The sequence below is a fragment of the Panthera uncia genome (genome assembly GCF_023721935.1).
Source record: "Panthera uncia isolate 11264 chromosome C1 unlocalized genomic scaffold, Puncia_PCG_1.0 HiC_scaffold_3, whole genome shotgun sequence".
NCBI lineage: Eukaryota > Metazoa > Chordata > Mammalia > Carnivora > Felidae > Panthera > Panthera uncia.
The window spans coordinates 94,189,205-94,216,806 of NW_026057584.1; the positions used below are offsets into that span (position 1 = coordinate 94,189,205).

Here is a 27,602-nt window from a genome sequence, read left to right on the forward strand (position 1 = left end):
GTTGACAGACCCATAATTCAGTGGAAGTTGGCACATGGAGACGACCCAGGGGAAGAAAAATGAAGGCAGAGTGCCACCTCCTAGGACCGGGCTGAATCTCAATGCCTCAATTCAACTGGTGACTGACCGTTGTTACTTCAAGTCCTTTTTTTATCTGTCAAAGCTCTGAGGTTAGACACAGAGATAGAAGCCAGAACTGGCTCTTCAAGAAGGATTAAGAGGAAAAGTCACTGGTACATCTGTTGATCAAGTAAACAAATCAAATGAAGATGTCTCTCTTAATTGTCTTTCCAATTCCAAGAGAAACCTGGCATATGATATGTGGTTAAATGAAGTACCAAAAAAAAGAAGGAAGGTTTCAAGAAAGCAAGAGGGAAAACAAAACAAAAGCCGAGACCAGAAACCAGATGCTGTCCAGGATTTTTAAAATACTAGCACAGAATTAACTGGCTTTAAAAACCACCTCTAGCCATTTCAGATTAACGACGGCAGGGACGCAATGTTCTTCCACAGGGCCAGCTCACAGCTCCAATGCAAACACAAGGGCCATATGCAGAGAGAAGAAGTCACAGGGAATAGCTGAATTTCTACGTTACCAGAAGTCAAAGGATCTAAAATTAAATTAGAATGATGAATTAGAACCAGAAATTGGTTCTAATTATAAAACAAAATCGAGCTCCCACATAAAATGTCCCCATAACTGAACGCAAATAATGACAATATCAAAACCCATAAAAATGCCGACCGTGTTTACTGAACGTCATCCATCTGCCCGGCTCTATTCTAACCATGTTCCCATATACACTCAGGAATCCTCACGGTAGGATCCTTTAAAGACAAAATTAAAATTACTACTTTTGAAAGGCAGTATTTGCCATCCAAGAGGCCACAGTGGTGAAATTCTTCTCCAGCTCTTAAAGAGTATCTATTAAGATGCTATGATAAAACGCATTTTTTTTTTTAAAGGCCAGAATTCCAAGGTTATTTTCAGATTTAAACTAAAAGGTTTCCTGGTTCTCTCCCCAGGGAAATTCTCTCCACCCTGTCCAGGCTCCACCACCTGCCTCCATTCTTCCTCTTCCATTAGACTCTTAATGAATGCATACCATGGTGCCAAGAAAACTCCTTCTCACCAATTGCTGACATTCAATGAATATAAGGGAGGTTCAGTAAGTGCTCACTGAACTGAATTCAGCTGAACAAAAACAAAAGCCTGATCATCTGCATAAGAAGAGTGAGGTAAAGGTTAATAAAGCACCATTCCACACCTTGGAAAGGGAAAAAATAGTTACAGGTTCTGCAATGAAACACCTGGGCTCCAGTATTAAGACTACATTGGGGCGCCTGGGTGGCTCAGTCGGTTGAGCTCCGGTCATGATACCTCGGTGCTTAAGTTCAAGCCCCACATCAGGTTTGCCACAGTCAGTGCAGAGCCCACTCCTGATCCTCTGTCCCCCTGTCTCTGCCCCTCCCCTACTTACACTCTCTCAAAAAAAAAAAAAAAAAAAAGAAGTTAAAAAAAGAATATATGATTCATCACATCTTTGCACAGCCCAGTCTGTCCCACACTCATCAGAACCTCACTTTTCTCTCACCTTATCGACATCCTTCCTTCACTGTGAGTTGGGTTGCATGGCAGTTTCAACGGAAGGGAACTGGGTCACCAATAATCTCAGTCCCTTTCCATCTGGACTGTTCTTCCACACCTTCCCAGCTCTGGCTCAGGAGACGGAGGGAAGGCTGACATGGGAGGTAATGCTCTACCTGTAACTCAGTAGCACACCCAACATGCAAACTCTCAGAAAGGCAGGAAATTAGCCCCACCTGTCAATCAGGGAGCACAGCTGGACTCTGGCTGAATTCCATCAAGTGGAAAGAGGAAGGCAACTTTTGAAAATTAAACTGAATGAGGAACCTTTTCCTCAGGGCTAGAAAGGTGCTTCTAAATTGACTTCTCACTGGAGCACAGGTTCACCCAAGACCCCACGCCTTACTCCTCTGGAGAAAGAGATGAGAAGGTGGGGCACAGGCCACCTCAGCCAAAAACACGCTCAAATGCTACAGAATTAATTTGCCGGCAGTCTGCTAATAGGAGCATCACACAACCAACTCTCTGGGCTTTTAATTTCCGAGAGGTATTTTAACTATCATTAGCTCTGAGGCTTCTTATGATGGCCATGGGGTGGCCGTGGTGTGACCATGTAAAAAAAAAAAAGTCTCATGGGGTGGCCATGGTGTGACCATGTAAAAAAAAAAGAAAAAAAGGTCTCAGCGGATCTTAAAAAGGAAAGGGACATAAAGTAAAGAGACACACTGCACAGAATTCAGGGCCATAGGCCCTGTGGCAATACTGGTTTGGCCTCCATCCCCCAAAGCTGTTCCCTGTCACCCCGTGACACAGAAGAGAGGTGCCTGAGTCCCACATGAAAGACTATGTCATTTAGGCTCAAAACGGAGGCATTCTCCTTCTTGTGTGGTAGCATCATGGAGCTGTTATTATGGCAATAGCACATGCAAGGGCACATCCTCTGAAATTAGACAGCACCCAGTTCACAAGCCCCTCGGGCTGCCTTTGTCCATGAAGCGTGGAGGGGAAGCCAGCTTTTGATTCCCTACTCAGTTCTTCCCCTGTACTTGTCCCCATATGGTTCTGACTCTACCCCACCTCCCTCCAGGGTCACATGAGAATCATCAAAGCCTGGGACAAATTTCAGATGGTCTGTAAAATGTCCTGCAACACTTAAAAAAAAGAAAATAAGCTGCAATTTAAATTCAAGGGTAGAAATGGAAAAGAAGCTCAGGCTGGAAATAACTCAGCCTGTAAGCAAATTGCTAACTCAGCCAAAAAGCCCAGGAAAAAATGCTCAACATCATTGATCATCAATGAAATGCAAACCAGGGGCGCCTGGGTGGCTTAGTCGGTTGAGCATCCCTTTCAGCTCAGGTCATGATTTCATGGTTCATGGGATAGAGCCCTGCATCAGAGTCTATGCAGACAGCATGGAGCCTACTTGAGATTGTCTCTCTCCCTCTTTCTTTGCCCCTTCCCTGCACACACACTCACACACATACACACACTCTCGCATGCACACACACTCTCAAAACAAATAAATAAACTTTAAAAATTTTTAAAAGAAAATGCAAACCAAAGCTACAATGAGTTACCACTTCACATCCATTAGCACGGTTACTTCAAAAAACAGAAAACAACAAGGACTGGAAAGGATGTGAAGACACTAGAAGCCTCATGCCTTGCTGGTGGGAATGTAAATGGAGCAACCACTTTGGAGAAGTGTCGTGGTTCCTCAATAAAATAAAAACAGAATTAACATATGATTCAGCCATTCCACTTCTGGATATACACCCAAAAAAAAACGAAAGCAGGGTCTCAAAGACTGAGATGTACAGCCATGTTCATAGCAGCATTATTCACAAGTGCTAGAAGGTAGAAGCAACCCAAATATCCATCAATGGATAAATGGATAAGCAAAATGTGGTATATAACATAATGTGGTATTATTCAGCTTTAAAAAAAGAAGGAAAGCCTAACATATGCTATAATATGACACGGATGAATCTTGAGTTCATGATGCATAGAGAAGGCACTCACAGAAAGGCAAATACTGTATAATTATATGAATAATGAGAGTAGTCACAAGCAGAGTAGTCACAAGTCAAATTAGAATGGTTGTTTCCAGGGACAGGAGGGAGACGGAATGGGGAGTCATTGTTTAATGGGTAGAGTTTCAGGTTTGCAAGATGACGTGTTCAGAAGGTGGATGGTGGTGATGGTTGCATCGTAATATGAATATACTTAATTCCACTGACCTATACACTTAATGGTCAAGATGGCAAATTTTATGTTACATGTATTAGACTAGATTGTTTATTTTTATTTTTTTAATTTTTTTAAATTTTTTTATTTTTTTACTTTGAGAGAGAGAGAGGGAGGAAGGGAGAGGGGCAGGGGGAGAGGGGGAGAATCTCAAGCAGGCTCAGCATGGAGCCCCACAATGGGGCTTGATCCCATGACCCTGGGATCATGACCTGAGACAAAACCAAGAGTCAGATGCTCAATCAGCTGAGCCATCCGGGTGCCCCTATTTTACTAGATTGTTTTTAACTGAGGAAAGAAAATGTAAATAGCTACATTAGCCCGGGTTTTTTTTTTTCTCAAGGGAAAAAAAATCACCCTATTAAAGAGCAGGGAACCTATTAAAGAAGGGAACGACAGGTCCACCATGTAAAAACAATACACAAATTTCAGGCTGTACAACAGGCTCACCACTTATTTCCACACCCTGAAGCCAAAGAAGCAACTCACCTCACTGAGGTAAATAAAGAAAGAGCAGGTGGACCCATCCACTCCGTAGTCTGCGTAGCAGGGATCCGAGCGCCACATATCTTTCATCCACTGAAACAACAAGAACCCGGTAAGGACATCTACAAGCAGACCGTGTTCGGTGGCCCTGTACATCCCATGACAGAGAAGGCTATGAAGGGCAAGGAGAAGTGAATGGCTCAGACTGGGGCCTGAGGTTCATTGTCAGTGAGCTGAGGTCAGGACAACAGATGCCCAGTTTTCCAGATGATTCACAGGTAGACGCTGGCTTGAGCTGGGCCTTAGCAGAGGTGTGCAGGGTAGAGGAAGGCCGTGAGACCACCAGGCAGTAAAGCCCAGGACAGGCAGTGGCCAGGAGAGTTTTATCAAGAGCAACTGCCTAATCAAAACCCCTTTCACCCAGAGAGCTACAGTTGCATAAGCCACAGGACAGGTCCTGGAACAGACAGTGTGAATGAGAGCAGGCGTGCAAGGTGTGCATGGCATGTGTGAGTCCCACAGAGGAACCATGTTAACGCTTCTGGGGTTTGCGCTCACCATCCTAAGCATACACTGGAACCAAGACTTTTCTCTGAAAACTAGTGAGTAGGGTTGTGGTCTCCCTCAGGGCAGGCCATATAAAAAGAACTTTTTAAAAAAAAAATCCTAAGAGTGAAAGAGTGTCCAAATGTCTCAGGTTACTCAGCTGCAAATGCAAATGTGACATTTAAATCACAATCTGGAGACCTCGTGGCAGGGGGGCCTGGGGACTGGGGGAGAGGGAAGTTGGGCTCTATATAATGGCAGCTCCTTGTCAATGGCCCTTGAAGGATCACCTGCTGGAGGCTGGGAAAGCCAGGGGGAGGCAGCTTCAAAGACACAGCAGGAGCCCAAAGTGGCCCAGGCTCTTTCACTCTGACCAGTTAGAGCCATTGTGGACTGACCCCATGAAGTTGGCATAAGCACACAAGGGTTGTCATGGCCACAGCCCCAAACTGGCAGAATTGAGGCATCCCTTCGATGACTCCCTTAAAGGGCTTGCTTGCCATCTGTATTGCTGGGGAGTTAGAGAGAGGGGAGGGGAGGAGAAGGAAGAGGGTGTTAGTGAAGAAAAAAGGTGAAGGGAATGAATAAACATTACTTGGGCCTTACCTTGATTTTCCCCTCGCAGTGGGGGTAGCCATCCATAGGAGGCAATACACATTTTTCTTGAGCTCCATTAATGATATCTGCAAAGATGAAACAGAACAAAGGATACCATGAAGTTTATGAGACACAAACCTACCATCTTTGTAAGCAATGGGCAGGGAAGGAAACAGAAACAGGAAGTCTATACTGGGAGCCATGCTCTGACTTGTGGAAGCTCTCCAGCTGCCAATAGGTCCAGCTGGTCTGCAGTGAGGACCTGGCCCAAGAACAGCCCACCTGTAGGATGGCCAGAGACCTATGATGCATGTGGCCCAGCCTGAACAGGTGAGCTACACCAATCAGAGGGTTTGCTTGGAAATTTGCAACTTGGTAAGAGAAACCAAACAAGTGGAGAGCAGGAGATGAAGCCATGAGATTGGGAGGGACCACCAGGGCCATGTCAGGCTGTGCAAACTGAGGTCAGGAATACCTTCATGACATGTGCTTGAGCTGAGAAGCTGGCAAAAAATAGGCAAATAGAACGGTAGTACAGAGGAGGAGAAAGCAACCAGACACATCAGCAAGGTACAGCATCTTCTGGACGTGGTTCTTACATTTCTGCAAAGATCTCCTTATGCTTCAAATATTTCCTCACAATAAACTCCCTTTCTATTAGCTAGCTCTAGGGGATTCCTATTCCTTTTGATGACAAGAGTCAGAACAAAAAAGAACGCCTTTAAAAAGCTTACTGTTTAGTGGTGGACCACAGACAAACAAGTAAACCACTGAACAACAGTGTAATAGACATTATGTTGGGGCGGGCCAAGGGAAGGACACCCACCCCAGTCTCTAGGATCAAAGACGACTTCCTGGATCTAGTGACATCTTAGTGGAGATAGGAAGATGAAGCAGGAGTATGCCAGGTGAAGGGGCAAGGTAGAGATGGTGTTCAAGGAACAGGCTCCAAATGCAAGGACGCACACTGAGTGGAATGCAGAAATGGGAGGTACTGAGGGGTCAGAAAGGAAATCAGGCAGGGCCCAAACCAGAAAGACTTCAAGCAAGCACCCTGATAAAGACTTTATTTATTTTTCAAGTGTTTATTTTTGAGAGAGAGAGAGAGACATTGAGTGAGCGAGCGAGCAGGGGGAGGGGCAAAAAGAGAGGGGGACAGAGGATCCAAAGTGGGCTCTGTGCTGACAGCAGACAGCCCATTGTGGGGCTGGAACTCATGAACCACAAGATCATAACCTGAGCCAAAGTCAGATGCTTAATGGACAGAGCCGCCCAGGCGTCCCTGCCCTGATAAAGACTTTAAGCTGAGGGAAGGGAAGGGCAGGGCACTGAAAGCTTCTAAGAAAGGAATAGTTAAGATCAGCCTTATGTTTAGGAATGATCATTTTAGCTGGAAACTGGGACAGCTCTAAAACTACATGTTTCTCTTTGAGGACCAACTGTATTTTCCAGACACGTTTGGAAAATGCCACAATTACTTATGGCTGACAATTTTCTGTTCAAAGTACTAATGAGAAATTAGATCCCAAACTACAGTATTGTTTGACAGTGTTATTCAATGTTGGTGGCTGCTGGGGCTAAAACAGAAATTGTACCTGTCCCTTGAAAATTAGTTCCTCTGACAGTCTGAAACAGATTCTTCACCTCTTGATTCAGTGTTCTCATCACCATTCCACCCGCCACCTGGATAACTACAGCATAAAATCAATACCCTCCTTCTCATGGACTGGAGGCAGCGTCATTTAGTAGTGAACATGGACGATACTTAGCTTGTCAGAGCCTCTGTTTCTCCGTCTGTAGCACTGAAATAACTGTACCATTATTTCATCCAGCTCTTATTAAGTAAGCTAATACTTGTGCAAAGTCTAGTCTGGCACTCCCAACAGCTGACTCTCGCCACAGACCACAGTGCGTGCTTAAAAAGTTGGCATTCGCTATATAATTGCATGCCACTTATACTCTATCTAAGAAAGCAATATTTCAAAAGCACGGATCTTCTAGAAACGCATTCTCTGCGTTTTTGAGATAAATGCAGGCTTGAGGTGGTACATCTCCCTATAGCTCTCCTCCTTTCTCACTTGTAAGGGGACAGCCAGCCTCAGAAACCACTAACAAATGCCTCACCAAAGGACAGAGGCACTTTTCAGTGACTACTTATCCTATTTTTGTCTCTGATTTTGCTTGGTAACATTTACCAAGCAAATAAATAGCACAGGATCCAAGACAGCAGAGTCTGAAACAGCTGGGGGTCGGGGCAATCAGACATTTAGAGGGATGATTACGGAGAAATTCCCCCCTTCTTTCACACACTATAAGCATTACACCAGTTCCAGACATCCAGAGCCAGAAATTATGGAAACTAGAGTCTATAGAGTTAGAGGTATGGTACCATGGAGTGAACAGAAATCACCAGATGGTAACATAAACCAACAGGTCCACGAAGGCCTGCAAGGAAAGCCTGGTTGCTGACAGTGTGGGTCCTTTCCATAAAGAGTTTCAAGGAATACAATATGTTATGCCAAGGGTTGGCAAACCTTTTCTCCAAAGGACCAGAGAGTAAATATTTGAGGCTTGGCAGGCCACACTGTCTCTGCCACAACTATGCCACTGTGGATTATAACAGGAAAGCAACCACATATAATAGGAAAATGAATGGGCGTGGCTGTATTCCAATAAAACTTTGTTTTCAAAAACAGGCACAGACCCCTATATTTGCTATGCCAAGACAGTCACAAAATGAGGATCCTAGTTGCTGCAAAGATCTGATGAAATGACTTTTTTGAGGACTCCTGCAGACACTCCTCTGCCCCTACCCTTTCACCACCTGGTTAAAGCCCCACCCTTGAAGACCCAGCTCAAGATTCACCCACGGAAGAATTAGGCCCAATCCCTCCTTCTCATGCCAAACCAGAATTTAGTTAGGATTTAGTGCTGCCTCCCTCTCAAGTCTCTCTCACAGCAGTGAGTGATCTCGTTCTTTCCTCCACATGTGCCCACTTGCCTCCTAGGATGTAAGGCGGTGATGGGAAGGTTATGTCTCCATGCCCCATCACCAGGCACTCAGTAAGTGCCGGCTGACTGAATAAACACACCTGCTGCACCTGCTTCGCCTCTCCCCGCTGACTCTTCAGCTCACGGACAACCAGACTGAGCAGAGAGACCTGTGCTGGAGCAGCGTTTTTCCTTCTCTTCCACCTGGCAGTTCGTCAACTAATCCATAAGGGTTTTCTTTGCAATTCCATTAATTTATGACGGGTTTTCTATTTAGTTACAGAGTGACGAGTTTGCATAAGCAATGTCGTCCAGAAGTGGAGTTAAATGGCTTGAGGCTCTGGGGTTGGAGGGATCCATGAAAGGAAGAAATAGAAAGTGCTGGCCTTCCCAGGGAGGGATGGAGCTACTCCCTAAATCCAACCACCAGTAACCTGACTCCCAGGAAACTGAGCACAACCCCCCATCACCTCCCAGGTCCTAAGGGGTCTCAGCACATCTAAGAGGAAAGCTCCCCGTTTTGTTTCGATCACAAAGACGAAAACTCATTCAATGACGTTTTTTATTAGTCTGTACACAGAAGACACTGCTACCTAGAGAAAGACCCTGCAATATAAGGTTGGTTAAAAAACAAAAATTCAGGTCAAAAAAGGTTAATGTTACTGCTTTTCAGGGGAGATTTAGCTTACTATATATTAAGCACTTTCAAAAAAGGGACTGGATTCTGCCACAGTATGTTACCGGAAGCTTCTTCTCTCTGACATTCACCTGATGTTCTTTCTCCCAGTGTCAAATTTTTTCATGGTAAAAGGGCAAGGGGAAAAGAAAGATGATAACGTAAGCAAAGAAGCTCAGCTCTTACTACTGTTCAGGATTCAGTTTCATCCCTTACCCTCCCAAACCAGCCCAAGTGTGTCTTTCACCAAAGACTTCACCTCAGCACTGACCATATAGCATTGTCAACCAGGTATTACACAAAAGGCAGACAGCCTAGGCGTGAAAATTGTGTTGTTTTATCAGTCACCTGGACCCACACAGTACAGCAGGGGCTTGGATATTGGGTTTAACCTAAGAAAACACTTTTCTTGGGGCATCTGGGTGGCTCAGTCAGTTAAGTATCCAACTTCGGCTCAGGTCATGATCTTACAGCTCGTTGAGTTCCAACCCCACAATGAGCTCTGGGCTGACACCTGGGAGCCTGGAGCCTGCTTCAGATTCTGTGTCTCCTTCCCTCTCTGCCCCTCCCTGGTTCACACTCTGTCTCTCTCAAAAATAAACAAACATCAAGAAAAAAAGAAAACCCTGGGTGCCTGGGTGGCTCAGTCAGTTAAGCATCCGACTTCGGCTCAGGTCATGATCTCACAGTTTGTGAGTCAGAGCCTCGCGTCGTTGTGCTCTGTGCTGACAGCTCAGAACCTTGAGCCTGCTTCGGATACTATGTCTCCTTCTATCTCTGCCCCTCCCTAACTTGTGCTCTCTGTCTCTCAAAAAGAAATAAATGTAAAAAACAATTTTTTTTAAAAAAGAAAAGAAAAAAACCCTTTTCTTATGCTCAAAGATGCTCACCACTCAGGAGCAACACGTGTGCAGGAGGAACAGAAGTGGCAAAAGAGGTCATAAACACACACAGAGCAGGTGTCCCTGTCAAGTGTGGAGTCAAGTTCTCCGTGACAGTCCCCACATAGGCATATACGCTGAGGGAGAGATGTGCTGAAACAGTAGCACTTTCAATAAATACATGGAAGCAACAGAGACAGAGAGATAGAATCAGACACACTGAGGATTTTTACTCTTGCTTGCCTGCCTCTGAGGAAGGAAGGAGGGCACAGACAGGCTCAGAGATAGTTGAGGACAGAAATAGGTGATGTAGGAAATGAAAATGGGTGCTAACTTCCCCGGAGGTATCACCTGCCTTCCTAAGGTGCTGGCACATACATGGTTACATTTTATACTAACCACAACCTCCTGAAAAGGAAGGCAGTGACCTCATCTTATAGCTTGGAAAGGGGAAACTTTAAAATCCTCAGCACATACCTCCAAACTCAGCCCACAGTCACCAGGACTGTCTCTCAAACGCCTGCTGCCTGCCACGTGCTGAAATGTCAAAGCTGTATCCCTACAAGACATGGGCTGCGCCCTCACGGTGTGGGGGTGGAGGGTCCTCATATGACAGAGCAAGATACACGTTAGCTGAGCCAGCCCCCCGGAAAGCAGGATAGGCCCCTCAGTGCTTTGGCCCAGTGCCCAACACAGCACCTGGCACACTGCCAGATGCACAGAACTCTTCTCAACAAACAGATGGACGAATATAACAAAGGAGTGAAAAGCTCAAGTTCCAGAGAAGGGAGTAAGAGAGACAGAAGAAAGGGGGTAGGAGATCCTCATGTCTAGTAACTGTACCAAGCATTTCAAGTTCTGGATTACACAACAATAGAGGCAAAGGAATTTGGGTTTGATGTAAGGAAAAATGGCAGGAAGGTGCAGCAATCAAAGAAGAGTCATTTCAGACGCATGGAGCAGGACATGGCCTATCCCCCATGTGAATTACTGATATTCACACCTTACTGGATTTTAAAAAGAGAGGCTTATAGTTTTGTGAGAAATACAGCATGTATGTCATCACATTTTACGTCCAATGTAAGACTCACTGGGTACCGTACAAGGATCCCTCTATGTTTTAGCTGCCCACTTCAACACACATACACGGAGAGACTGTCGTGTGCTTATTCAAAGCATCGTCAACTACTAACCATGCTGCCTCATGAAACACTCACCTATGCTAACTTCAAGTTAATAATAACTGCTCTTTACTGCTGAACAAGAGAGAAATCAAGAGATATACATATTTATTTAAAAAAAAAAAAGAGGAGGGTGTAATCAGGTGTCATCCTTAATCCTGATTCTATCAAGGCTCCTAGGTGGCATTGTACATAAGAAACCCGAGTCCATAATCCTAGGCAATGATGATAAAGTGAGGACGTGGAGGGGACAGAGAAGGGGAGGGAGAGGTGGTCATAAGTGAGTCCCACACAGAACAGTTACTTCAGAGTGAAAGCTGACCTAACCAAGAAGACAGCTTCCTCTGTCAACACTCAGTTTTCTGTATATTAATTATAACAAGGATGACTAGTGTTTGAAATGGCACTTGTTTTCAAGTGTGGGACACTGGAGAACATACTTATACAACAGTACCATTAACTCTGGATCTAGAACTGAATATGCATCTGAGAGGTTAAGGATGTCTGATTCCCTCAGAGCTATTTTATAGGGAGGGGGAAGGAAAGTAAAGAAAAAGTAGGTTAAAAAAAAATCTCAGAAACCTCACCCCAGGAAGTTTTAGGGAACTGAGTTTAGTCTCCTCGTCCACTTCCTTTGCCAAAAGCTTAGATGACCATCTACATGAGTGAGGGCTCGATTCCGCCAAAAGGCACCCCACATATATTTCCTCTCAAAAGATAAAGGGTCTCCAGTGATTGCATTTTGTGTGTAGGACAAGGCAGTGTTTCTCTCAGAACACCTGATAGGAACATGCAGCCCCCGTTATCAGATGGCCCCTGCAAAGCACCCACGTGTGCACGCCACTGGCCCAGCTGTTCCTCGCCATCTGGGAACGGACTCCATCTCTGCGCTCAGCCTGGAGACGAAACTCCTGCCAGCACTTCCATCAGCTGGCCTGGCTTCAGGAGCTAATAGCAGTAAATCGGACAGAAATCAGCCATGGTGAAATATAATCTCCCATTAAAAATGACCTCACCGGTCATTCTCGGCTTGGCAAATATTCATTAAGGGCCACTTTACATTGGCATTATAAAAAAAGTGATTTAATTTCTATAACTGAGTCACTCCAGCCCCAGGGTTCACGGGAACAGGAAGCTCTCTGCCCACCAAAAGGAGCCGGGGACAACAGTGGGTAACATACACAACTCACTCACAGACCCTGAGGGATATATACTGGGCACCTTGAAAAGAATGGTGTGTATTTTGTTTTTTAACTTGGGAAGCTAGAAATACAATCATTGTACCAGAAATTTTTACAGTTGCAAAGGACTTCTGAAGCCCTATCAGCAAATTGCTGATGTTTCCTGATGCGTTTTACAGAGGTTTACAGAGATGAAGTGCTTTATTCATCCAGTGATTAAGGAAAACTCATTAAGCATCTCCCATATGCAAGGTATGCTACATGTTCAAGCCAGGCCTCTATCTTCTAGTCAAGATTATTACCACCACACTGTTCCCAGCTACTAAAAGGCCCACCACTACCATCACCACCACCTTCACGTTCTGCACAGGGAATCTCAAAAGTCAATAATGAAGACTGAAATGACAAATTCTTACTCCTTGCTACACCTCCAAGGACCTTATGGACTTGCTAAACACCGAGAGCCTCAGGACTGCCCACACACCAATGCTGTGGGCGTCATGCAAGTCAACGAGAAAATCATATTCAATGTACAGCTTCTCCAGGTACTTTTCAAGAATGGAACCAATATGGAAAAAGAATGCAGTTGTGAGGACCATGAAAACACAGTAACAGCCAAATAATCCTAGAGTATTTATGCTGCCCTTTGTCATACCCTCTTGCAATATTGTTGTGGTTTTTTTCAGGGTTATCTGCCAAACAAATTTTTAAGTCAGCATTAATAACGTTTTCCATGTTGTTGGTGAAACATAATTAAAAAGAGGACCTTAGCATAAGATTTCCAGTGTGAGAGGCCAAGTCTAAAAGAATGTCACACACACACACACACACACACACACACACACACACACACCACCCCTCCATTCTGATAACACTCCAGGCACTTTCTATTGATAAAAACATGTCAGATTCCTAGGAATATCCAGGCAAAAAAAGGGTGGTTATCACACACCTAGGAGCACATATGTGTAGTGGGCAGAAAATCTGCCACTGACAAGAAAAAGAAAGTTTACCATCATTAGTCATCAGGGAAACGCAAATCAAAACCACAGTGGGATAGCATGTCAGCCAGTAAAAGAGCTATAATTAAAGACTCAGATAGTAACAAGTGTTGGCAAGGATGTGCAGAAATCAGAATCCTCAAACACTGCTGGTGGTAATCTAAAATGGTGCAGCTATTCGGGAAAACAGTCTAGAAGTTCCTTAAAAAGCTAAAAATAAGAGTTACCATCTGATCCAGCAATTCCGCTCATAGGTACACACCCAAGAGAAATGAAAATGCTCTGTCCACACAAAAACTTATACACAAATGTTCACAGTAGCATTATTAAGAGCCAAAAGTGGCAACAAACCCAAATGGTCATCAAGTGATAAATGGATAGACAAAATGTGTCATAGCCATGTGACTATTATTCAGTCATAAAAAAGAATGACATATTGGTTCATGTGACAACATGGATGAACCTTAAAAACATTAAGCTGAGTCTAAGAAGGCAGCCACAAAAGACAAGTAATTTCATACATATGAAATGTCTAGAATAGGGAGATCTATAGAGAGAGAAGTAAACTGGTGGTGGCTTAGAACTGGGGGAAGTAGAGGTTGGGAGGGGGTAGTGAAAATTCACAGTACAGGATCTCTTTCTGGGGTGATAAACATGTTCTAAAATTGTGGTGATGTGGTAGCACAACTCTGAATATACTGAAAGCCACTGAAATGTATACTTTAAATGGATGAATTGTATGGTACGCAAATTATCTCAATAAAGCTGTTACAAAAAATCATAAAAAAACCAAAAATCTGCCACTGGTTCTTTCAACAAAATCTGCACCTACATGAGCATCTGTAATGCTTTTAGCACCCTCCTAAGAAGTGTGTCTGCAGGAATACAAAGCCATCTTCACCTCAAGGGAGTCTAGAATGTAACTAAAACTCACAAAACAGAAAGCGTAGTTAACATACTGTGCAATACAGAATACGGTCTGGCAACACAGACCACAGATGTGCAGGCAAGAAGAGGAAGAAGCTGAGTGCAGTGGCCTAGACTTCTCAGGCCCCCTGCCCTTCTCTCAGTTCTCATCTCCCTTCATGCCACCGTTTAGCTGAACAGCTGGCCACCCAGTTAGGGCCTCTCTTGTAGCTCAGTGGGACTTTGTTCGGGTCAAAGAGATGGGATGGGAGAGGAAATTGTCAGCAACCTCCAACTTCAGGACAATCCGTGTGGCTGAATCTATAGTTCTGGCCCACTTCCTGTGGGCTGGAAGATGGACACGCAACAGCCCGGCAACATGGGGGTCAGGAGTCCTCAAGGGCCGGTGCAGAGCAGCACCGTCAGGCCTGGACTGCTTGTTACTGGATTATCACGTGAAACAGAAACCACCCCGTCTCATTTTAACACTCATTTTTAGGTCTTGGTGTTACAGGAGCTTAATTTGTATGTGCGGTCATCAGCAAACAAGTGAGGTTTCTGTTGAGCTTTAAAGTACAAGTTGGAATATTCAGGAGGGAATGTGAGAGCTGAGCATACAGACGAACAGCAATAGCAACGGCCAACATGGACAGAACGCCGACTACGCCCTCCTAGAATTCATTCCTGTGCATTATCTCACACCCTCCTCCCAGGAAGTCCAAGCAATAAATGCATGTAATCCCCATTTCATAGAAGACACTGAGGCCCACAGAGATTAAGTAACTTGGCCAAGATCACAGAATCAATCAGCCCTTCTTAACCCTCTCTGCACATTAAAATCACTTGGGGAGCTTTTCATAAGATACCCCACCCTCCCAAGGTTCTGATTTAAATAGTCTGGGGAATGCTTCAGCCACTATCCCTTTTTATGCTCCCCTCACCTCAGATGATTCTAATGGGCAGCCACCATTAGGAACCAGTCGACTAAATGGTAAAATAAGGCAGGGAAACTCAAGAAGAGGAAAGGCCAGAAATGGAAAACAGATTTTTATCTCACATTCCAACTCCCAGAGTGTTCTACCAAAAAAGCAAGTCCATCCCCAGTGGATAAGCATTACCAATCAATCATCAATGTCTGAGAGGGTGGGGAGGGTGAAGGGGGACCAAGTTGGCTAAAGCAGAGGACGCAGGACAAGAAATAAGGTTGGAAAGGGCAAGCTTTTGTAGCACGTCACGCTACAAAATCGTGAATTCCAGCTTAGAACACAATTCGCGTCTGCAGGAAACAGGAGGATGGCTGCACACACTTGCAAAGTTGGGTAGAATGGTGTGGGGCAGTAATTCAGAGTCAGTCTCTGAGTAGAGAAGCAACATGCTGAAAAATACGAAATAAAAAAAAAAGTTTTAAGGGGGCATCAGCCATAGTTTAAGAATAAAATTTTGACCACAGCACTCTAAAAGATACTACTGTATGAAGTCTTCAGGAAAAGAGTTTATACCTAAAGTGAGTTGTCATCAAGGAGTCAAAATGTGTCTTTTGCTGGTCAGGAAACTCAAGATATTCTCCAACACAGGGTCTATAAAGACAGTAGTCAAGGTTCAACCCCTCCTTTTCATTGATAGCAGTTTCTAATGCCTTTCTTTTTTTTTTTTTTTTTTTTTTTAATTTTTTTTCAACGTTTTTTTTAAATTTATTTTTGGGACAGAGAGAGACAGAGCATGAACGGGGGAGGGGCAGAGAGAGAGGGAGACACAGAATCGGAAACAGGCTCCAGGCTCCGAGCCATCAGCCCAGAGCCTGACGCGGGGCTCGAACTCACGGACCGCGAGATCGTGACCTGGCTGAAGTCGGACGCTTAACCGACTGCGCCACCCAGGCGCCCCTCTAATGCCTTTCTTAAATTGCCCTTGAAAATGTCATTTTCACTTAATTAAACTCTCACTAGTGCCTACTTTGTAAGTAAGTAGTAAATCCTTTGCAAATTTTCACAGGTATTTTTAAGAGGACAAGACATCAGCCTCTCAAGTTATAAAGCCATAAAAACCTGTGCTCTCTAATCTTCAAATGGTAGATTAATCCTCTCAAAAAATGCCATCATGGCCACCATGTTGGATGTCTTCTCACTAGGAAGCAACTTGTTCCTGGAGGAGGCATGGTAAAACATCCTAAGACAGAGCAGCACTCCTGTATGCTGTTATTTTCAAGTACTTGACCACACTCCAGCCTCAGCCATGGAAATGGTAGAAAAGGTGAGCAAAGAATTTGTACTGTAAAGGGCAGGGCTGGAAGGGTCATCTAAGAGACCTCAGCAGGGAATATCTCTCTACAACTGACCAGCTGGACAACCTAGGCAAGTTAGTGAACCATCATGAGTCTACATTTCCTCATGCAATAAATAAAGTCAGCAAAACCTTCTACATCTGAGTTACCACTTCCGTGCCAGGTACTATGCCTGGTGTTCATTCTACTGCTTCACATCACCCTCAGGACAACCTTCAAAGTCAAATGTGGAATGCCGAGGGAGATAAGACCATGTGGAAGAGAGACTGCCTCCAACACACAGAAACGTCCCCACACCAGCTCTCATTCACTCAATTCATCTATTTGCTCAATACCCTTGTCCTACTGTCTGCATACACTTTATGTCTGTGTTGCCCATCTCTGATTCATTTTATGTCACAATGTTTGGGAGAGTGTGAGATACAGGCAGTGATTAAAATGCTGTGGATTTATGGAAGGAAAAAAAGTTCAAGTCTTTTGAAATAAATAGCACAACAGCATGTACTATATATTCTAATAGCTCTGGGATTAGAAAATAAAACTGAGTTTGCAATATGATTTGGATAATCAGAGTTCTCTTTATGCATAAATCTACATGTATTCATTTCTATGCAAATGCCATATTCTGTAAGTTTATACTTAATTTCTGCTATCATTTCTTCTGCAACAAAATGTTCTTTAGCATTTTAAGTAATAATATAAGGGACATAAAATATTCCACATGGGTACTATACACACACACACACACACACACACACACACACACAGTTACAATAAATGAGCACAGCAGTCATTAAATTGGGAGAATACATGAAAAGCAAAAGAAAGAAAAAGGAAAACAACAAAAGAAAAAATTATACTGATGTCATATTTCCAGGAAATAAAGTTTCAGTAGGTAATATTTTTCAAAATAACATACCATACTGACAGATTTGGGTGCATCCCCAGTCGTCAATTTATGTTTAAGAAAATATGCTGGAAAGTAGGTGACAGTCATTAAAAATTCAACATTATGCATGCAAAACTACATCAAATACTCAGGTTGGGGACCCAAAGTGATTTTTACACCTATTTTTTTCCAATAAGCCAGGTAGCACACAGCCCTTGCTTATTGAAAAAAAAAATAACTTGCCCTTTTCACATGAAGTTTACTGGTAAAGAAAGCATAATGCCCCGGTTGGAACAGCAGCATGCCCCTGGAGCGTGGAGTGTATGCCCCTTTCTTCATCTCCTCCAAATACAAGTGATTCCATTTTTCATCTAAAACAGGTGACTTAAGCAAAGCTCACATGTTTCTGACTGTTCTCTCAAATTGCCAAAGGTGCTTGGAGTTTGGGTTTTCTTAGGAAACTAGAGAAATGTTTACACTGTGTGTGTGTGTGTGTGTGTGTGTGTGTGTGCGCGCGCGCGCACGCGCGCGTGCACGTGTGTGTTTATTTCTTTGTTGAAATTGAAGAAGAAAGGGAAGAAATACAGAGTTAGTAACTGTGGGAGATGGGCTAGGCTATTTTAATTGTACCAACTGTCAAAAATAGGTGTGTTCTTTCCACATTACACAATGACCCTTTTTTGAATTGCCTGTCACAAGCCTTTATGGCAGCTGCTATAAAGGACAGAGATTCTAATTGGACACCCAAGACATCTACAGGCAACAAGGAAGTATTTTGATTATTCTTTACATAGGCGATCAAGATAAATTTTTATTTTCACTCTCTCATAGGAACTGAGGTTTTCATTTTGTTTTGGTTGCTTGGTTATAGCTTCCCTTCTCCCTTTTTAGCATGGAAAAATAAATTATAAGTTAATTTAGAATTAAGATGACACCCTGATAGTAAGTTTGGGCTACTGGAAAAAGAAACTGAAAATCAAAAAAAGAAGCTAACGTCCCAGAATACTGAGGATGTAAGTTTGAAGAAAGGCTAAGAGCTGCTTAATTTTTAGGTCTCATTTGACTTACCCAGAGTTGCATGAAATCTGCTAGGCCATTGGCATGAAACCTACACACTATGCCTGTTAGAAAGGTGCTTGGCTAGGTAGGTCTCTTAAAAATGAGGCTGTCTTACAACTTAATTCCTTTTACCTCTCCTAGCCCTTAGTAGGTTTTTCTTCCTGTGGAAAGAAATCATGCCTGGTATTTAGACCATGTAAATTTGGACAGGGATACTCAGCTTATCAAGTTATAAGAGTAATGTGCATATTCTTAAATACTGTGTTACCCTGAAATCCTATTCATTTACTCAATAGAAAAGGCTAGTAAATGAAACTCAAAGGTTTTCAAATGCCTGGGAATTTGTTTCAGGAAGTGGTCTATCCTTAGACTGGAATTTTCATTTTTAATTCAGTCAGTTCTTGGAGGGTTCTCATCTTCTAGTGGGGGGATTACTACTTGAAGATCTCCTTCAGAAGACCCGTCTCACCATGCCAGTATCCAAAACAAACTGCACTCACTCACTTACTCCCTAGCCAAGGTGTCCAGGGCAGAGGGAGGGGCACACTCTCCTTGCCAACCTAGAAATGGTGGTTATTGTATCAAAAGCAAAAAAGACCTGACATACATACCAAGGGGCAGGAGAACTTCAGAGCAGTGATAGGAAAACAACTCAAACTGTTTGCTGGCCGTGGCAGACTGCTAAACTGCCCTACTAGGGCAGTAACTAGGTGATCAATTTAATTTGGGATTTTTTTATAAAACAAAGCTGAGAAATTATATACTGGAAACTGTACAGAAGCTTACCCTGGCATAATCTTCCCACAGGTAATACTTACAATAAGACAATGAAGAGTAAGGAAAAGGGGTAGACAGAAGGAATTTGATCCTTAAAAGAAGTGAACTGCACTGCCCTGGATAAGATCCACATTTATATCACTTTGCCCCTGAGGGGGACCTCTCAGTCTGGGTGGTGAGATGACTAGGAGGTAAGTAAAAGGCTACAGTTTTAGGATTATGTTTGGGCAATCAGGGTAGCCAGAAATTGAGATAGGATATTCCCAAAAAGAGGGAACCAAAGAAGGGGAGCCCTAAAATCCATAAACTACCCTGAAATCTCTGAACTGCCCCATAAGAGACCATTTGTAGGAGAGACTCCATGGAAAGCTCTAAAGGTATTCAAAGGCTGAGCTGCTATTTACTGAAGGGGAGTCTGAATTTGAATCCTCACAATACAGAGAGGTTTGATTAACATTTCAGGCCTTCCACTGGAACCCCAGAAAGTCCTTGCATCAGCTCCAGGACTTAATACTTCCTAAGACTAGGAAAAAAACTGAAACAGGCATACCCAACCAACTATAAAATCAAGTCTTGGTAAGTTCAAGGTAGTAAGTCAGTAATTTAACTGCCTGCTAGAACAAAAATCAACACTCTTCTGAGGACAATAACAGAATACAGACACACTACGATGTATCATTATTATGTCCAATATATAATAAAGAATTAGTATACAGTCAGAGACAGGAAAAAGTGAACCAAAGTCAAGAAAAGCAGTAAACAAAAATATATTCCAAGATGATGTAAGTGTGGCAGTTGACAAAGAAACTAAAGCAGCTATTATAAATATGACTAAAGACAAAGAAAGGAACACTTAAAAAAATAGACTGACAAAAATAGAACTGACAAGTTCATCACCTAAAATGAAGAATTCACAAAACGGAATTAACAACAGTTTGGAGATGCAAAAGAAAGGATCAATCAACTGGAAACAAATGGAAATTATTCAATCTGAAAGACAGAAGACAATAAAAACTAAGGAGAAAACACTTATAGAAAAGAGACAAAATGGGGAAGAAAAATACTTAAAAAAATAATGGCTGAACACTTTCCAAATGTGGTGAACAACATTAACTTTAGATCCAATATCTCAATGGAACACAAGCAACATAAAGACAAAAACAATGACATTTCTCAGCACCACACTGCTAAAAGCCAAAAATAAAATGGTGAAAGCAGCAGAGAAAAATGAGACACATTACATAAAAGGGTACAGAGATAGAAATGTGACCTGACTTCTCATCAGAAAAAGATGGAGGCTAGAAAATAAAGAAACAGTATTTCTGAAGTGCTGAAAGAAAACTACCATCACCCTAGGATTTTCTACCAGCATTCTTTATCTCTGCCCTTGAAAAATGCTGGCCCCGCAACAGCCATTTTCAGGTAAGTAAATGATGAGAGAATTCACCCCAGCAAACCTGCATGGCAAGCAAGAAAGAAAAAAGTTCTCTGTGCTGAAAGGAAAATAGCATCAAATGGAAATTAGAATCATAGAAAGGAATGAAAAGCATCATAAATGCTACTACCGGGGGAAATATCAAAGACTATCATTTTTTCCTTCCCTTAATTTCTTTATCAGTTGACTGTCTAATACGAAAGTCATAATAGGGTATAGTGAGGTTTAAAACATTTGTAGACGTAGGGGCGCCTGGGGGTCTCAGTCGGTTAAGCGTCCGACTTCAGCTCAGGTCATGATCTTGCCGTCCTTGAGTTCGGCCTGGGTCGTCTGGCTCTGTGCTGACAGCTCAGAGCCTGGAGCCTGCTTCCGATTATGTGTCTCCCCCTCTCTCTGCCCCTCCCCCACTCACGCTCTGTCTCTCTGCCTCTGAAAAACAAATAAACCTTAAAAAAAAAAATTAAAAACATCTGTAGATGTAAAATATTTAACAATAGAACCAAGGTTGCAGGAATAATGGAACTAAACACAAAGTTAATAAATATTAACCCTAGGCCGACGGTGCTAAGTTGAAAAGGTATATCAAAATCTCTAGAACAGAGGACAGCAAACTACAGCTTAGAGGCAAATCTGGTCCATGGTTCACGGTCCACTGTTTTCTGTGGATTTTTTTTGGTAAATAAACTTTAATGAAATACAACCACACCATTCATTTACACATTGTCTATGGCTGCTTCTGCACTACAATGGCAGGGTCAAACACCTGTAACAGAGATCATCGGTCCACGAAGCTAAAATATTTATTATTATCTCGTGTTTTATGAAAAAGTTTGTCAACCCCTTTCCTACACAGTCCTTTTGTCAGTGTGACTATTTACAGATTTTTTTTTTTTTTTTTTATATCTAGGAGCTAGAGCAGTGATGATTTACTTCCACCCAAATCTCTTTCATTTCAAGGCAAAGGGCCCCAGTTTCTATAAACATCCACATCCCAAGGTGAGAGGCAAAAAATAAAAACAAAAGGTATTACTATTGTCATCATGGACTCCAGTTTAGTCTTCTGGGTTCCAGCAGGTTCTTACTTTACTCTAGTTAACATATATCCTCACTTCTTGGCTGCCTAGCCTGCATTTCAAGCTCCAGGGTCAGACACAAAGACTTAGAGAAACTGTTAAACCAGCTCCCACTACTCTGTAAGGTCAAAGCCCTTCAACAAATTCCTTAACATACACACTTGTGTGGGCATGTACCTGTACACACACACCCACACACATCCGCTCCGAGTGTTCTACGTTTCTATTTAATCCCGACTGCGAGACAAATTAGCAAAGCCAAAATTGGTTCCTTGAAAAGATGAATAAGATGTATAACCCTTAGCAAAAGTGATCACAAAAAAGAGAAAACACACATGAGCAATATAAGCAATTAAAAAAAGGATGTTACTACCAGTCATGCAGACGTTAAAAGAATAAGAGAAAATTATTAACAACTTACAGGAATACAGTCTACTACTTAGAAGAAATGATGAGCTTGTGTATTTCTGGCAGCATTATTCCTATTAGTCCAAAACTGGAAATGACTCACAGGTACATTATCAGGAAAACAGATAAATCAATTATGCTATATTCATAAAGCAGAAAACTACTCTGTAATTTTTTTTTAAAAAAACCCTACTGATATAGGCAGGACCATGGATGATTTCTAAAAAAATATTTTGTTGAAAGAAGCCAGACACAACAAAATGTTTATACTGTATGATTCATTTTTATGAAGCCCAAGAACAGATACAATTAATCTATGGTGATAGAAATCAGAAAAATGACTGCCTATGGGGGATGGAGACTGAATGGAAGGAGGCAGGAGAGAACATATTGGGGTGATGAATATGTTCTGTATCTTGCCCTGCAGGGCTGGTTTTGTGGATGTACACATTTATCAAAACTCATCAAATGGTGCCACTTAAGATCTGTGCCTTGCATTCTATGTAATTTTGCTCTGACATAAAAATTAAGCTAAGTTGCTTTAAAAATGTATGCTTTCTCTGTGATTGAGGAGTACATATGAAGGAACACTATTTTCCTTTGCTAATCTCCACTAACCTTTGCCAAGCACCTTCAGAAGGCAAGGCTTATTCTCCAATAAACTCATACAGGTCTTAAAGCATCTCAAATAATTGTACTTTCCAGGGCCTCCAATATCACCTGTTTTACTGTGGAGGGACTGTGCTAGGGGCTCCCTTAGTTTACACTGGTTAAAAAAGCACAGAGAGAGCTGACATTTAATCTTTGTTCTGGAAATTATAATCTCAGGGCCAAGTACAATCTGTTGGTAATGTGTTTTTCTCGATTACTGACTGCATCTAGGTGCCCCTTATTTGGAGTTGACTAGTTAATGGAGTATTTACAGTGCTCAGCCTGAAGCTCAAGAGGGGTTTAAATAATGGCCTTTGCTCTAAAATGTAGCCACGTGTGTGCACAAAGAGTCAGCAGTCCTGAAACATAATCATCCGAAAGACACTTACAGAGGAAAGCCTGTGATTTCACTCCTCCCTGTCTGTAGCCTTTGACAGAAATCACTTGAATTCAGTTTACAACATGCAACCTGATTTCTCAGCCTGTGATATGTGGCTTGCTTCCTCTCAAACTAAGTGCCTAAACAAGTACTGAAAAGGGAAAAAGAGTCTAAGTGAGGGAAACAGGAGTAATTAGGAATTTTTCATTTTTCAGCAATCATACAGTAATTAACTGAAGGGTCAGAGAACAGTTGCTCCTGCAAAAGTTACAGTGAACAACCAATACTGGGAGGAATTAATCTCACTTTACTTCCATTCTGTTCACTAGAACATAGACATTAATTTAATCATAACTTCTGCCACCTACTAGCAGATCAAAAGGCAATCACTATACATCACATCAACGAGAAAGAATAAATACCATATGATCATTTCAATAGATGCAGAAAAAGCATCTGACAAAGTACAACATCCATTCATGATAAAAACTCTCAACCAAGTAGGTTTAGAGGGAGCACACCTCAACATATATATATATATTAAAAAAAAAATGGCTAACATCATCCTCAGCAGTAAAAAACTAAGAACTTTTCCCTTAAGATCAGGAATAAGACAAGAATGTCCACTCTCACCACCTTTATTCAACATAGTACTGAAAGTCCTAACCACAGCAATCACACAACAAAAAGAAATACAAGGCATCCAAATTGGTAAGAAAAATGTAAAACTATTTGCAGATGACAGGACACTACATGAAGAAAACCCTAAAGACTCCACCAAAAAACTACTAGAACTGATCAATGAATTCAGTAAGGTTGCAGGATACAAAATCAACATACAGAAATCCATTGCGTTTGTATACATTAACAGAAGTAACAGAAAAAGAAATGAAGAAAAAAATCCCACTTATAACTGCACCAAAAAGAATAAAATATCTAGGAATAAACTTAAGGAAACGAAAGACCTGTACTCTGAAAACTATATAGCACTGATGAAAGAAACTGAATACTAATGCAAAGATATTCCACGCTCATGGCCTAAAACAACAAATATTGTTAAAACGTCCATACTACCCATAGAGATGTACAGATTTAATGCAACCTCTATCAAAGTATCAGTAGCATTTTCCACAGAACCAGAACAAATAATCGTAAAGTTTGTATGGAACCACAAGACACCCCAAATAGCTAAAGCAATCTTGAAAAAGATGAGCAAAACTGGAGGTATCACAATCCCCGATCCCAAGATATACTACGAAGCTGTAGTAATCAAAACAGTATGGTACTGGCACAAAAACAGACACCGATGAATGGAACTGAATAAAGAGCCCAAAAATGAACCCATGATTATATGGCCAATTAATCAATGACTAAGGACACAAGAATATGCAATGGGAAAAGACTATCTTTTCAACAAATGGTGTTGAGAAAACTGGACAGCTACATGCAAAAGAATGAAACTGGACCACTTTCTTACAACCTATGTAAAAATAAACTCAAAATGGATTAAGGACCTAAATGTGAGACCTGAAATCATAAAATTCCTAGAAGAAAACACAGAACGCAGAGAAATTTCTCTGATATCAGCCATAGCAAGATTTTTCTAGATAGGTCTCCTCAGGCAAGGGAAAAAGGCAGAAATAAACCTTTGGGACTACATCAAAATAAAAAGCTTTTGCATAGTGAAGGAAACCATCAACAAAACAAAAAAACAATCTACTGAATAGGAGAAGGTATTTGTAAATGATATATCCAATAAGGGGTTAATATCCAAAACATACAAAAAACTTTTACAACTCAACAACAAAAAAACAATCCAATTTAAAAACGGGCAGAAGATATGAACAAACATTTCTCCAATGAAGACATCCAGATGGCCAACAGACGCATGAAAAGATGCTCAACATCACTCATCATCAGGGAAATGCAAACCAAAACCACAGTAAGACATCACCTCATACCTGTCAGAATGGCTAGAATAAAAAAAGACAAGAAATACAAAGTGCTGTTGAGGATGTGGAGGTAAAATAACTCTCAGGCACTGTTGGTGGGAATGCAGACTCATATAGCAATTGTGAATAACAGTATGGAGGTTCCTCAAAACATTAAAAATGGAATTGCCATACGATCCAGTAATTCCACTACTATTTACTCAAAGAATACAAAACCACTAATTCAAAAAGATACATGCACCCCTATGTTTACTGCAGCTTTACAATGGCTAAATTATGGAAGCAACCCAAGTGTTCTCATCAATGAATGAACATATAAAAAAGATGTGGGGTGTGTATATAGCATTGAATATTACTCAGCCATAAAAAAGAATGAAATCTTGCCAATACAACAACACAGCTGGATCCAGGGAGTATTATGTGAAGGGAAATAAATCAGAGAAAGACAAATACCATATGATTTCAGGTGGGGGGATGGGAGAAATAGGTGATGGGGATTAAGAGTACACTTATCATGATGAGCACTGTGTAATGTGTAGAATTGTTGAATCTCTATATTATACACCTGAAAGTAACAGTTTAAGTATACTAAAAATTTTTTTAACAATAATTCAAATAATAATAAAATAGTAAAAAGCAAGGATTCTAGCAACATAAAAAATAAATGTCTCATTTCTTGGAATGAAAACTCCCTAGAATCACAAGAGTAGAACAGGATATTATTAAAGATAATAAAAAATTTTATAAAGTAATCACTAATGAGTTTCATAACTATATGACAAAAGCTGAATGATACCAAATGAGAGATATTCACAGAGTTCCATGAATGGCAAAGGGAAAGCCAGGGAGGTGGAAGCTGGGAAGAGGCAAGGTTTATATGTTCCAGGGGTGAGTGCTTCCTATAGGAAGGGAACATTGCCCAAGGAGGTTTTTGGACACACATTATGGGGTTAAAGACAGCTTTGAAGAGGAAACTTTTTTTTTTTTTTTTTTTTTGGATGGAGCCTATCCATACCCAATTTGAAATTGTTAAGGAATAAAAGACGAGAGAGGGGGTAAATACTAAATGTTTATCTAAATATTATGTTAATCCTAGATAAGACAGGGAAAGAATTTCTCCAAGTTCTTTTAGCTTTTCTTCCCATTTGGCTTGGACCTACCACTATGGAATCAGAACAGACAGTGCAACCACCCTCATCAATACTAGTAGTTCATCATGCTGAAACAAGATCCTGATGCAGATGCGTCCCATTTTAAAAAATATTTTGTTTTTGAGAGAGCACGAGTGGGAAAGGGGCGGGGGGGGGGGGGGGGACAGAGGATCTGAAGCGGGCTCCGCACAGACAGCACAGACAGCAGTGAGACCAATGCGGGACTCAAACTCACAAACAGTGAGATCATGCCCTGAGCCAAAGTCAGACACTCAACCAACTGAGCCACCCAGGTGCCCCCTATTTTCAAAAATAAAGCAAAATCAAAGAGTTACAGAAGTTTAAATATAAATCTTGTTTCCATTTATTCAACTTAGTGAAGGTCAAATAACTTTCAATATCCAACACAGCCTGCAGGTGTAGCTCAAATTCTCCCTTTTGCGTGAAATTTTGCAAGAACACTTCAGCTCAAGTAGATACCCACAGGCTGCCTGTGAACTTCCATAAAATTTTTCGTCTGTACTGCACCCTCTAGAGCTTGTCTTGTGTTCACTTTGTCCTCTAATTGGGGTATGTTTGCATGTGCACAATAGCATAACCCAAAAATAATTGCAAAGTCAATAAAGACTAAATTCTGCAGGGTCAGTGGCCATGTACCAGTCTATTTTTGTATTCCCCAGAATGACAGAACAACAACGGCTCCCACAATTGATACAGGTTCTGTGAATTAAATATGGTGATGGTGGTGGGGAAGGTCAAATATGAACCCCTAGGGAGAAGGAGAAATGACAAGCTCATGTGTTTCTGGTCAAGATGGAAAAGTGCTGTCAAAAAGACCTGGGCAAAAATATTATTCTCAAATGGGGACAACTCTCTTTTCAGAGGAAAGGGGAAGAATCATTTTTTAAATGTCACTTTCTTACTCCATTCTTCTTTCACCCTCCTCATTCAGAGCAAGTTAGAGTTTGAACCTGCATTCATGCTTGTTGCCTTGCAATCGTCTCAGCTTTTACACATTACACCTAACCAGCCCAATTCCAACCCATGGCCCCTATGAGCCAAACACAAATAGCCCCCAACCAAACATCAACACTCAACCACCATAGAAAACCACCCCTTCCCCTGTTCCCAGCCCAGATTTGGTTCTTTGAGGTACTTCGGGTAACATCTAACGGAAACAGACTTCAAGGGACCATACAAATTCATCTGTGGTCTTGAATTTATGTCACAATGAAAATAGTTTCCAAGAACTGGAAACTCAGAAAT

General features: G+C 41.8%; 1 protein-coding gene across 4 annotated transcripts in view; it reads right to left on the reverse strand.

The window, feature by feature from the left end:
• The window catches only part of MGAT5 (alpha-1,6-mannosylglycoprotein 6-beta-N-acetylglucosaminyltransferase), a 340,181-nt gene that overhangs the window by 138,638 nt on the left and 173,941 nt on the right, over positions 1-27,602 (reverse strand). For all 4 annotated transcript variants that reach the window (XM_049616196.1, XM_049616194.1, XM_049616195.1 and 1 more), the window contains 2 exons: positions 5,474-5,550; positions 4,325-4,414 (listed from right to left, as the gene is read on the reverse strand). In XM_049616196.1, the coding sequence (XP_049472153.1) occupies positions 4,325-4,414; positions 5,474-5,550 (167 nt within the window). The remainder of the gene's footprint in view (positions 1-4,324; positions 4,415-5,473; positions 5,551-27,602) is intronic.